The 13545-nt window shown below is 26.7% G+C and overlaps 1 protein-coding gene and 1 pseudogene across 1 annotated transcript; one reads left to right on the top strand and one right to left on the bottom strand.

Moving 5' to 3' along the window:
• Nucleotides 1–926: 926 nt before the first annotated feature.
• On the top strand, nt 927–2618 carry LOC112790431 (spermidine hydroxycinnamoyl transferase-like). Its single transcript, XM_025832837.3, has one exon. The coding sequence runs from the start codon at nt 993–995 to the stop codon at nt 2403–2405; it is 1413 nt and encodes a 470-aa protein (XP_025688622.1). The 5' UTR covers nt 927–992; the 3' UTR covers nt 2406–2618.
• A 7590-nt stretch (nt 2619–10208) lies between these two features.
• Nucleotides 10209–13134, bottom strand: LOC112770363 (phenylacetaldehyde oxime monooxygenase CYP71AN24-like; annotated as a pseudogene).
• Nucleotides 13135–13545: the final 411 nt, after the last annotated feature.

The following is a 13545-nucleotide window of genomic DNA, read 5'->3' as shown; positions in this document are numbered from 1 at the left end:
AATATTAAATTATGAAAAAATTGCTATCAAGGAAATAAGGAACATCATTAAAAAAACTTAATTAACGAAAGCGACCATTTATAATAATATATTTAAAATTCTACTTCTTCTAGAGGAATGTGTTATATAAGTGAAATCTATAGTATCTATGATAATAATGGCTAAAATTAAATAATTATATAAATATTGTTAAAATTAAAATTATATTTTTTTATATTTGAAATTGAATAATAATTTTTTTATTTTTAAAATAAAAAAATATTAAAATTATCACCGCCACACAACATATAAGCATCATGGCATATAAAATTTTTTTTAACTTTTTACTTTCTACATTGAATGTAATTAATAAAAAATAAAAAATTATTTGTTTATTATCACAAAATAATATATAAATAGTATACGCCAAAAAAATAAAATAAAATTGGTACAAATATTATTTCTCGATCTGAGGGGCATCATTACCAAACTTTTTCCTTACATATTTTATATTTACATACTGCATGGCAGAAACCCTTATTTTAAGGGGCGTTTCAGTCTTTGATTCAAAGGCACAATTGCACATGGTTACAACTGGGGTAGGTAGGTTAATAATGAAAAGAAAGTGAGAATGTTTATATTTTTTAGAAAAAGCTGACTATCACGTGGACATATAACACAGTAACACACCATGCATTACAATACATATAATATTAAATAATTTATTTAAATATATTAAAATATTAAATAATTTTTTATTATTATCTCCTTATTCATTTATTTTCTTGTTCTCGCCGGATAAAAAAAATTGAATAATTTTCTCTTTTTCTTAAATATATAAATTATATTAAAAATTAATCATGAATAAAAAAATATTTTTTAATATAAAGAAAATACATAATTATGATATATATATATATATTAAAAATATTATGATGTGTATATATTCACGGCTATCATCATAGTGTGATATAGCAATCAACCAAGGTTATAGACAGAGAGAGACTGAAACAATGGTAACAATCTTAGGTACTCATACAGTGATCCCAAAAGAAGAAACTCCAAAGGGTCTTCTATGGCTATCAGACAACGACCAACTCTGGCGATGGAGTCATACACCTTCAATCTACGTTTACAAGTCAAAACAGAACAACAACACTGTCCTCGTTGAGAGAATGCGAGATTCTCTCAGCGAGATTCTCGTTCATTACTATCCGTTGGCCGGGAGGCTCAACTGGACGGCCGGCGGTCGTTTGGAACTCGATTGCAACGCAAACGGAGCCTTGCTTCTCGAGGCCGAATCCAAGAAATCAATGGCGGAATACGGAGACTTCACACCAAACCAACCCGGCATCAAAGAACTCATCCCAGCCGTTGATTACTCTCGTCAAATGAACGAGCTTCCTTTGTTCTTGGCACAGGTAACGAAGTTCCACGGCGGCGATGGCGGTTTCGCAGTCGGAATCCTTTGGTCTCATCCATTAGGCGACGGCCTGGCCGCCATTCGCTTCATCAACTCATGGGCGAAGCTCACTCGAGGAGCCAAGTTAGATCCAAGTGAGCTTCCGTTTCTCGACAGATCTGCGCTCAAATCAACTGAGCCATTAACTTCACCCCGGTTCGACCACCGGGAGTTCAAGCCTCTGCCGCTCATCCTCGGAAGAACCGACAATATCGAAGAGCAAAAGAAGAAGACGACGTTCGCGCTGTTAAAACTCACATCAGAACATGTCCAGAAGCTCAAAAAGAATGCAATCGTAACTGAAAACGGAAACGGTAACGGTAACGGTAACGGTCCTCATAACCAATCTCAGAGACCGTACAGCAGATTCGAAGTTATCAGCGCGCATATATGGAGATGCGCTTGCAAAGCTCGTAATCTTGAAGAGAATCAACCAACGGTGGTTAAATTCAACGTCGATATACGAAACAGAATGAATCCGCCACTTCCTCAAAACTACTTCGGAAACGCGTTGGGTCCGACGGTTACGCCAACTTGCTACCTCAAAGAAATCACGTCTCAACCGATTAGTTACGCGGCGCAGAAAATAAGAGAAGCCGTTAAGAAAGTGTCGAATCACGAGTTTGTTAAATCACAAATGGATTACGTGGCAGGGTTTGAAAACCGTTGGGATCTGATTAGGACACCGTACTTGGAGAAAGGTGAGTATAGAGCTGATGTGCCTTTCTTTGGGAATCCTAATATTATACTTGGAAGTTGGATGAGTATGCCGTTTTATGAAGCTGATTTTGGGTTGGGGAAACCGTTTTATTTTGGTCCTGCTGGTGTGTGCCCTTATGATAGAGCAGTTATTGCTCTAATGCCAGATGAAGATGGTGATAATGGATATGCTGTGGTGGTGTACATGCATTTTCAGGTGGAACACATGAAAGATTTCATCAAGTACTTTTGGGAAGATATTTGAAAACTAAGGGATCTGAAGATAGCTAGCTAGCTAGCTAGCTCTTTCAAAATAATTTAATCTACCTATTGATTCACTAGCTAGTATGTGATAAAATTCAGTTTTCTAGAATTGAGTTGAGTATGTTATTATTTTCATGCACTTTTGTATTTCCAACTAAAACAAATATTCGATATTCAAATTTAACAAAATAAAGTTTATTATTAATGCGTTTCATATTATATTTGTTTGATAATCTACTATAGTATTGGTTGAAATTAATTGTTATAGTATATGTGCCTCTCCCTCTTCCTTCTTCTATTTGACTTGTGCTAGGGAACTTTTTCTTTTCCAAATAAAGATGTAAAAAAGAGACCTTTTCTTTTTTCTTTATTTGATTTTGCCAGGTTGTCATCTCATTGATAGTTGTTGTGCACTTGTGCCTGCTAGAGTTGATAGATGTTTTAGATTAAATAAATTGAGATGGATCTGTATTTATGACACTTGCAAGCATATTAAAGAATAAATGGTCTATTTCCATGCCTTATATTTAATTTGAGGATATTATGGTTAAAGCAAATAATGTAGTTCAACTTTGTATAGTTTGTTTTGATACAGTCATATACACAAAGGGCATAATAAATAAAATAAAATAAAATGGAATGGAAGAAAAAGAACGTGTACGGCTTACTAAGAAGAAAAAATAAAATAATATTTCCTAGCTAGGGTAGCGTCACATAATTAATTATAATAAAACAAAAAAAAAAGTGGCCCACACATAATTATTCTTAATTCCTTTCCTGTTGTTTTGTGTGAAGCTCCATACTCGGTTAAATGCACATAAACACAAACTTACCCTAGAGTATTCAGTACGTAGTTTGGTATGGGTATGGGTGTAAGATATGAATTTTAATGACTGTGACGCTACGCAGATCACTTATGTCTATGTCGTGTAATTAATAGACTAATATTAGTTTTCGCACTTTTCGATGCGTATATACCTTGCTTTATTCCATACACAACCTAACAACTTATGCAGCAGGATACTTCCTTAAATTAATGTGTTCCTATATTAGATATAATATTTATTTGATACATATATTTTTTATATTTAATTATATTTTAATAAAAAATATAAAATATTTTTTTATATACCTTTAAACACATTTCAATAATATTATATATTAATCGTATCTAATTTTATTTTTAATTTTTATTTTTAAAATAAAATTAAAAATAATATATTATCATTTATTATCGGTTAAAAATTTATTTTATACAATTAAAAAATATTAAAAATGATTAAAATATATAATTTATATTTTAATATAAATAAAATATTAAAATATTATTACAATTTATATAAAAAATATTTTATATTTATATATAAGTGATACCCTCATATATATATTTTATAAAAAATTAAAATTTGCACGTTCGCATATATCCCATGTTGTTTTTAATAAAAATATGCATCTTAATTTATCGCACAAAGTTAAATTATATAAAATATAAATTCTTAATCTTAAATAATTTTAATAATATAAAAATAAAATATAAACTTAAAATATTAATTAATATTATTGATAAAAAATATAAAAAATTTAAATTTTTAATATATTTATTTTATATTTATTAAATAAAATATTAAAAATTATTTATTAATAATAAATTTATCATGTATCGTAAAAACACATGTTATTACCATATTAATTCGTTAACCTTTTTCTTATTTTAATGACTTATGACTTTGTGTATCTTTAACTTGATTTGGTTACGTACGAAATCAAGCCATGCTGGATCAATTTTCTAAGAATTTTTACGAATTCGAGCAAGGAAAAAAATTATGAACTAATATTTTAAGCTAATAATGAACTACTATTTTAAGCCATGCTTGGGGAATTGATATTTTAAATTAGATATATTTGGAACTTCACATGGCATTACTAGTGTAAAGAGCCCGTGCCGTCTATGGCTTATACTGTTTAATTTATACATATTATAAACAAAGCAACACATCTTTTATATATAATAATAAGCATATATATATAGTGTTTATATAAATTTAAGAAAGAGTTTAGGTGTAATCTACAGGACTTTTCTTTAAATAATAAATTAAATTTATATTTATACTTATATATTTTTTAAAATTATATATACTTTTGTACTGTATTATTTATTTTTTATATAGTACATACTGTAAATAAATAAATAATATATAATTATTTTATTTACAGTGATAATGAGATAAATAATATAATATAAATATATTAACAATTTAAAAAATGTATAAGTATAAATATAAAATTTAATTAATTAATTTGTTTAAAAGGCTTGTAATAATCTACTTGAGTTGGTGTTTGTCCGATCACAATAAAATGTAAACTTAACAATCTCTTTTTCATCGTTTGACCCTGTTCTCAAATATTGGCACATTATTTTATATAGCAAAAGAAAAACGTTGAATATTTTATTTTATTATTTTTTTTTCTCATGAAAAACGTAAATGATAATGATTGGGTTAATAATTAATATATATATAAAGCCACGTCTCTAGTGGTTACGTTTTTTATGGCGACACCTATATATAATCCATTTATAGAAAGACATGTTGGTTTCATTAAAATGAAAGTGACACAGGGGGTGGAGCTGTCATAATAAATTGCCTCAAATAATGAATCAAATTAGTTTGGATTTTAAAAATTTTGAATTTTAATTTAAAGAATAAAATATAATTTATTATTATTTATTTTATAAGTAAAATAAAAAAAATATAAAAAAAATTCAATGATAAAATATTTTATTTTATCTTTTAAAATAAAATACTAAAATTTAAAAGATCTAAATTTCTACCACAACCACTGACCAAAAAATAGAAATGAGTTTAATTATTAATGTTTAATGGGGCTGGCATGGAAAAGGATCATGGAGGTCCCTTGTACTTTTTTATGTGGTGTGTTATTTATAATAAAAATAAGAATGTGAATGAATTATTAATGAAAATGAATTATCAATCTCAGCTCTATATAAAGTTTACTTAAGAATGCGAATGAATTATAATAAAAATAAGAGAAGAAGAAGGAGACAAAACAACAATAATGTCAACAACTTTGTTAAAAAACACTACATAGAAGAAGAAGTAGTGTGAAAAAAAAAATACATTTAACAAACTTTACTTAATTGAACTTGGTTTAAAAATTAGTTTGTCGGCTAAATTTATTGAATATTAGATCGTGTTCCATATGCTCAGATAATTATCTTGCGAATCTGATCATTAATTTAAATCCAACTCCCCATAAATATGTGTAAACAGAAGTTTGTATAAAATTAAATTTGTCAAATTAATTTTGATTAAAAGTAAATTGATATTAACGTAATTTATGTTTGATAATTTTTATTTAAAATAATTTATGATAAATTAAATATTGTTTGATTTACATTATTTAAAATTATTTTTAGATAAAAAATTATAAAAAGAGACATAAATTTAAATAATTATTTTATATTATTTTATAATTTTATTTTAGATATTTAAATAAATTTTAATATTTTTTTAGTATTCTCATTACTTTTTACTCTAATAGAATTAATAAAATTATAATATAAAACAAAAAAATATTTTACACAAAAAATAACAATAACAGTTAAAAAATTCATATAAATAAAAAATAACAAAAATTTTATAAAAAAATAATAATATGCATGGGAGAGTATTAAAAAAATATCATAAAACAAATAACAAATATATGAACAATGAAAGACATAATTGGTATATAAAAAAATTTTCAGTCCAATGTAAAAAAGTGAACACAAAAATAAGAATTTGTAGCTTTTGCTGGTAAATATGAGTTAAAGAATAGAATCACTTCTGCTTTTAAATGATAAAAAAGTTGTCAAATATACAAATAAAACATTTAAAAAATTCAAACGCACTTCTCTTTACTCTAACGTCTTTGCCAACCACACCCTAAAGCTGCGTTTGTTTACAGAACATGACACTAAGACAATGACACAGAGAGACAAAATCGTGTTTGGCAGAGAAGACATAAACAAAGACAATGTGTCCAGAGACACTTAATTAATATATTTTGTGTCCATCCTGACAGGAAAGACACAGAGACACTAATGAAGAATACAACTTATTTTTTATTTTTTCTTTCATTATTTTTATTAATTTTTTATAATTATATTTTTCATCTCAAATTTTTTTGAATGAAAAAAATGAGAATAAATTAGATTTTCATAATTTATTTTAGTTTATCATACAAGAACACAAAAAATTTGTGTCTCTATCCATCAGTATCTTATCATGTCCTGTTCTCAGTATTTTGTCCTGTCCTATTCTTGTAAACAAACGCAGCCTAACTGTCCCATTAGACTTACTTTGTTCTTTCTTAACTTAATTTAGAATTTAACTGATATGTATTTTAAGAATATATATTTAATTTATTATTAATAAAAATTTTTAAATACTTTTATTTAATAAATATATTAAAATTTAAATTTTTATATTTTTAATAATAATTTTTTAAATTTATAAATTTAATATATATTTTTTTAGTATTATACAAGAAAAGAGAAATTTACATACAAACTAAATAGAATAAAATAACTCCTCTTTCATCATATATGAGAATACTTAGAATACTTATAAAAAAAATTTAATATATAGTTCTAGAATACCATAGATGAATCCTTTAATTTATTCCCATTGTTGGCCCTGTCTTTCTTTGGAAGTGGGCCTTGGTCTCCTTGATCTTCGCACACTTGGAAGACAAGGTTGAAATCGGGAATGTCAAAAATGTTATCTTAAGGGGTTTTAATACAATTTAAGTTTTGTCAGTTTTTTTTTTTAAAATATATTTTAAAATTTTTATAAAACCTGCAAACCGTGTTGGCGTGTTAGAAAGAACAAAGATCCCCATGATCCTTTTCAACGACCAAAAAAGAAAAGAGAGGTAGTTTATTGTGTTTGAATTTTGTATCTTCCAATAATGCTATTTCTCTTATATATGTAAGGTTCGTTTGTTGGTGTTGTGGATTAGGCTTAATCTTATCTCATTATTTTTTTTTATTATTAAGTTACAACATTCGACCCAAAAACAGAAGAAACGTAAAAAAATTGATTTTTAATTAATTAAATTTTTTTTAGTATTGTCATAAAAAATAAATAATCAATTAAAATGAATCAAGTCAAAATCAAACACAAAGAATCTTACATCAACAACAAAGTAAAACTTAAAAAATTACAAAAACATGCAAAAAAAAAAAAAAACTAAAACATGAAAAAGAGTTTATCCCCACTTAAATTTAAACACACTAAATATTTATTTTTGAGATACCAACATAGCAAGACTTTCACCTTTTAAAAAATTCAGACTTTCAATAATAAGCTAAGTACCAAATCAAATATTCATACCTCATCTTCATACAGGAATTAACACTCATAATAATAGAAGTTATTCACATCAAATACATTATCTCCTCTTAACACCCTTCATTGGCATATTTTTTTGCTAACACTAAACAATACCCTCTCCTTATATATATATATATAAGCCATTATTTCATACACTTCTGCCTTTGTTGCAATATTTTTCTACCTTTGTTGCAATATTTTTTCATACCCTCTCCTTTTATACATTTTTTATTCCTTCTACCTTTGTTGCAATATTTTTTTCCAACACTCAAAAACTCACATAAAAACACCAAAAAATTTATTTGAATTGAGAAAATAACCCCCTAAACCCATTATTTTGTTTGGAAAAAAAAGTTTGGGAGAAAAACGAAATAAATAAATAAACACAAATAAATTAAATAAACAGATTAATTTTCTAAATGCATATTACAAAAAAATTTCAAAATATTATGTTCTTCAATAATATAAAGTTTCACAAAAATTTTGAAGTAATGGAAGGTGAACTCATATAGTCATAGATACTTTTTACTACAACATGCTATAACTACCAAAGTATGAAAATCATACTAGAAAAAGAAACAAAAGTAATATAAAAACTACAAACCCTAATAACTAATTATCTTCTTCCTAAAACTACACAGTACCCCTCAAGTTCAATTCTCCTTTGTTATGAAGTCATTTTTTAAAAAGTCTAAATTAAAAAAAGTACATAAATATTTATATTTTTAATACAATTTTTCGTATAAAAGTTTTATTTTAAATTTGTATGAATTTTAAAGATAGTGTTAAACTTCAGCAAATCACAGAAAATCAAAAGCCACTAATAAGTTAACATAATTCGTTGTCTTGTAAGACCTTAATTTTTATTACAATATTCCATTATATTAAATATTGCTCAAGCTAACAATATTCTATATGTTTTATTTCCACCTTAAAATTTTACCATTTTTATGTTTAATTAACTTAGTATGTATACAGAGAAAAACACGTATCTACTACTACTTTGATAATTGATGGGAGTGTTACCAAAACATAATCTGATTTGGTTAGTTATAAGAGAGATTCGGTTACTTAGCCAGCAAGGCATCCAATAAAAGGTAACTAACTCCAAATAAATTAATCATTTCTCTTGGGATGCTCTAAAATAGTGATTGAATTAAGTTCATTATATACTGCATTGTAACATTCTTTTACAATAACTAAGAAGAATAATCATACAATTCAGTTTCTCTTCTTCTTCATTCCTTCTTCATTTTTTTCAATTAGTATTACTACAAGAAAAAAAAACATTAATGACATATTTTAAAGATTTTACAACAGTTTCAAACCACCACTAAATAAATTCGTAGTGCTTTAAAAGTGGATATCTTTCAAGACGCCGACAAATAAATTTGTGGTAATTTCTAACAACTCGTAGTATAATTGTCGCTATTTTTTTTATTGGTCTTAAAAAATAAAATTACAATAATCTTAAATTGCTGCAATATATTTTTTTAAATTACGACAATTTTAAATTGCTGCAATTTTTTACATAATATTAAAATTAAATTGATAATAAACTAAAATAATTTGTACTATTTTTTTACTATAAATTATACCTGATTAATTAAAGTTAAGATAATTGCATAAGGGTACACTAAATCGACAATACTAAGTTCATAGTTAATTACAAATTGTTAACCACTATCCTTGATCAAATTATTGCATAAAAAATTCACCATATAGAAACACTTATTTTCAAGCAATTAATATCACATATAATAACATATATAAATAACTGAAATAGATGAAAATCTAACAACTTCAAAACAAAAATGTATTAATAGACAAATGAATTGACACCTTTTGGTTAGCTCCAACTAGATCTATGAAAAAAGATATGGGTAATTCATTTGTTGGTTTATCAAGCTAACCTTTTGGTTTATATATATTTTAGTTAGAATTGTGAACACTTTAATATTTCATTATTAGAATTACCATCGTATTAATTTTTCATGGTAAGAAAATGACAAATTACTCCAATAATAAGCAATTATTATTTCCTTGAGTTACCAAAACTAAACATTTATTAGTGGTACAAATATCAGGTTCGTTTTATATATAATAAACAAAAATGTTTGATAATAAAAAAATTTAACTAACCAAAATCAGCCGAAACTTGTTTTATTTAATATTTATTAATTATTACTGCAGCAATTATTAATAAATAACAATTAATAAATATTAAATAAGACAAGTTCTAACTGTTTTTTTTTTTAATTTTTCTGTAGCATTACCGATAATAAGTTTCACCACCGTACAAGAGAAACAAAGTCTATTACATGTAACAAAGTTATTTTCACAATAAATAAGATAAAACAAAGTCTTAAAAATCAAGACCCTCACAAACATATCTTGATTTTAATTAATCAAAGAGAATATGGTATGGGATGAAGATGAAGTGGCACTTTCTTGCTAACAGTGATCCCAGACATTTCACTCATGTCTATGTCTTGCACTAGTTCACCATTTTCATTAGTAGGTAGCTTCCAATCAAACCAATATAAAAGATTAGCAAGAATAATTTCAGTGGAAGAAATTCCAAATGAAATTCCAGGACAAACCCTTCTTCCGGTACCAAATGGCAATAATTGGAATCTTGTCCTTTATAATCATTTTGTATATTTTCAAATCTTTCAGGAATGAACTCTTCAGTATTCTCCCATAATTGAGGGTCCCTATGAATTTGCCCAAACATTATAATATACAGTTGTTTTTGAAGGAATATCATAACCTTTTACTTTTGCATTTGATGTTGTTTGTCTAGGAACTAAGATAGGAACAGGTGGATGTAACCTAAGACCTTCTTTGATCACAAATTTCAAATAGTTCATTTGATTTATATCATTTTCATCTACCTTTGATTTGTTACCAACAATTCTCCTTATCTCTTCTTGAACTTTCTTCATGGTATTTGGGTTCCTAAGGAGCTCAGTAAAAATCCATTCTAAATTTGTTGAAGTAGTATCACTCCCTCCAACAAACATGTCCTACAATTAATAAAATGAAATAAATTAATTATAGAAACCATAATATTAGAAAAATAAAAAACAGACAGAATTTATCTTATTTAGTATTTATTAATCGTTGTTAGAATTAATAAATATTAAATAAAATAAATTTTTATTATCAAATATTTTCATTAAAGGAAATGATGTTATTTGACCTTTAAAGTAGGTGTTACTTAAACACCACACATAATTTAAATTATTGAAGGTAATAAAAATAGATTTTTAATAATAAAGAATAAAGTGAAAAATAGAACAAAATATAAAAAGTGTATAATAATATATACTACTGATCATACACCAAATATTTGATTTTGACACTGGTAAAAAAAATAATTGTTATTAATTAATTATGTATTTAAATTATTTTTAATTAATAAAATAAAAAATGTATTAGCTGTTAAAAAAATATCAGGGTTATAATAATGTCTACTATAAAATTAAACATGTATATGCATACCTAGGTTAAAAATGTTAAAATGAATGTCAACACTACAAATAGGATTACAATGCAATGATTCAAGTTTAATATTAAAGAATCGTCGCTCTAAGCAAGTATATACTCTCTCCCTCCATTAATGAACACAGTTATCATGACCAACGCGTAAATAATAGATTAATTAACAGCAAATCTAATATGGGTTTTTATAAAATATGTCATAATTACATAAGTGTATTGCATGTTACTTCCTCCAATTTCTAGGTGTACTTACACATACATCTAGGAGTGTACACATACATGTGCAATGATTTTTTTTATGGTATTTTTTAGTTTGACAAAATAAAAATTAATTTATGATAAATCTAAATTTTATTTAATTAAGAATTTGTTATGTCAACGAATTGTTACATACACAAAATAAAATTTAAATTTTTTGATACTTACTTAAATAAATTAATAATTAATTATTAGATCAATCTAAATTTATTTAAAATTCAACGGAGAAATTTAAAAAATAAGAGTAACTTGCTTAAAAGTGATAGAAACTCCACTAATTATGAATTGTTTTATGAAAAAGTTTAGGAATCAATACTTTTATTAAAAATTGGCTAACACTTAATTAGCAAGAAAAAATAATAATCTCACACTATTATATATAATTTTACATTATTAAAAATATTTATAATAGCTAATTGATGACTAATTAATGACTACAAATTATAAAATTTACTGAGCTTTTAGTATTCCTCTTGATTTATCTGCGTTTTTTAATTTTGATTTTTTGAAAAAAAAAAGTAAAAAGATAATTTTTTATTTTCATTTTTCATAAGAAAATGTTTAAAAAAAATGAATAATTATTGACGAGAAGGGAAGAGAAGAACAAACCATTAGCATTGCTTTGAGATCTTCTAGAGTGAGTTTAAATTCAAGCAAACCCTTCTCTTGAAGATGAAGAAGTATATCCAAAAAGTCTTTATTATCATCCTCACCATCATTCTTCTTATTTTTCTTATGCTCTTCAATTACCCCATTCAAGAAAGAATCTAATTCTACAAAGGTAGCATTAAATTCAGAAATCAAGCCTCTAACAACATCAATCCAACCCAATGTAGGAAAGAAATCACCAACACAAAATTCAGTGAGTTGCCCCATCACCTTCCTCCCAAGCTCTCCAAAGCTTCCATGTCCACTCCCATCTGCGATATCATACTTTTGTCCAAGAACACATCTTGAAACAATGTTGTTTGATGTAGCAATCATCAACTCACTAAGATTAATCACAAAAGATGACGGCGAGTCGTCTCTTGAACACGCTTTTCGAATAGTATCAACGAGTTCTACAACTTCTTGTTCTCTTATTGAGAGAAAAGATTTAACCCTTTTGAGACTTAGAAGTTCAAGAACACAAACTTTTCTTTTCTGTCTCCATTCTTCACCGTAGGGCATAAACCCTAGATCTTTGCAACCATAAAAAAAGATGTTTGCGGCCGTAGTTTGGGGACGGTTTGAGAAAATAATATCTTGGTTTTTGACGATTTCTTTGGCTACTTTCGCCGACGAAACCACTAGTGTTGGGATTTGCCCTAGATGAAGGAACATGAGAGGGCCATGCTTGTTGGAGAGTTCTTTGAAAGAACGGTGTGTCAATGTTCCTAATTGGTGAAGGTTTCCAATGAAAGGTAGCTTTGGTGGTGATGGTGGAAGATTAATGGATTTGTTTCTTTTTCTTGTGATGATGAGATTAAGCACAAGAAGGATGCTAATGGTGCCAACTAGAATTGAAAGGTAAAGGGTTGAGTTAAGCTCACATGGCAATTGCTTTAGAACATATGCAATTGGTGCCATTCTTCTTTCACTACTTCTTCCAAAAATTTTGAGGATATTTATATATTGAATTAACCAATTTGTCACTAGTTAAAGAGTAATGGTAGAGTGATGTCTGAATTTATTGTTTTTAGTCATTAGTTAATTATCAATATTTAAAAATATGAGATAAAGTATGTTCTTAAATTAAAAGAATTAGACTAAAAACATTTCTTCATTATATGTCTATCGATTCTGATGTTAAGTTTGTGCTATCGGCTTTTCTAGTTGATTATCCATCTAGTGATGCCTATCAAAGCCTACTCCTACACTTTTTTCCTATGGAACCCCCATCCCCTGTCTTTCTACAATTCTGAGAGGATTGGGAAGCCTTTATAACAACAACATCCACAGATTTCCTTTCAAATAGAATATTTTTTTGGGGGGTTCTTT

The sequence above is a fragment of the Arachis hypogaea genome, chromosome 3 (assembly GCF_003086295.3).
Source record: "Arachis hypogaea cultivar Tifrunner chromosome 3, arahy.Tifrunner.gnm2.J5K5, whole genome shotgun sequence".
Lineage (NCBI taxonomy): Eukaryota > Viridiplantae > Streptophyta > Magnoliopsida > Fabales > Fabaceae > Arachis > Arachis hypogaea.
Note: the sequence above shows the minus strand (reverse complement) of the source record. Positions and strands in the feature narration are given on the sequence as shown.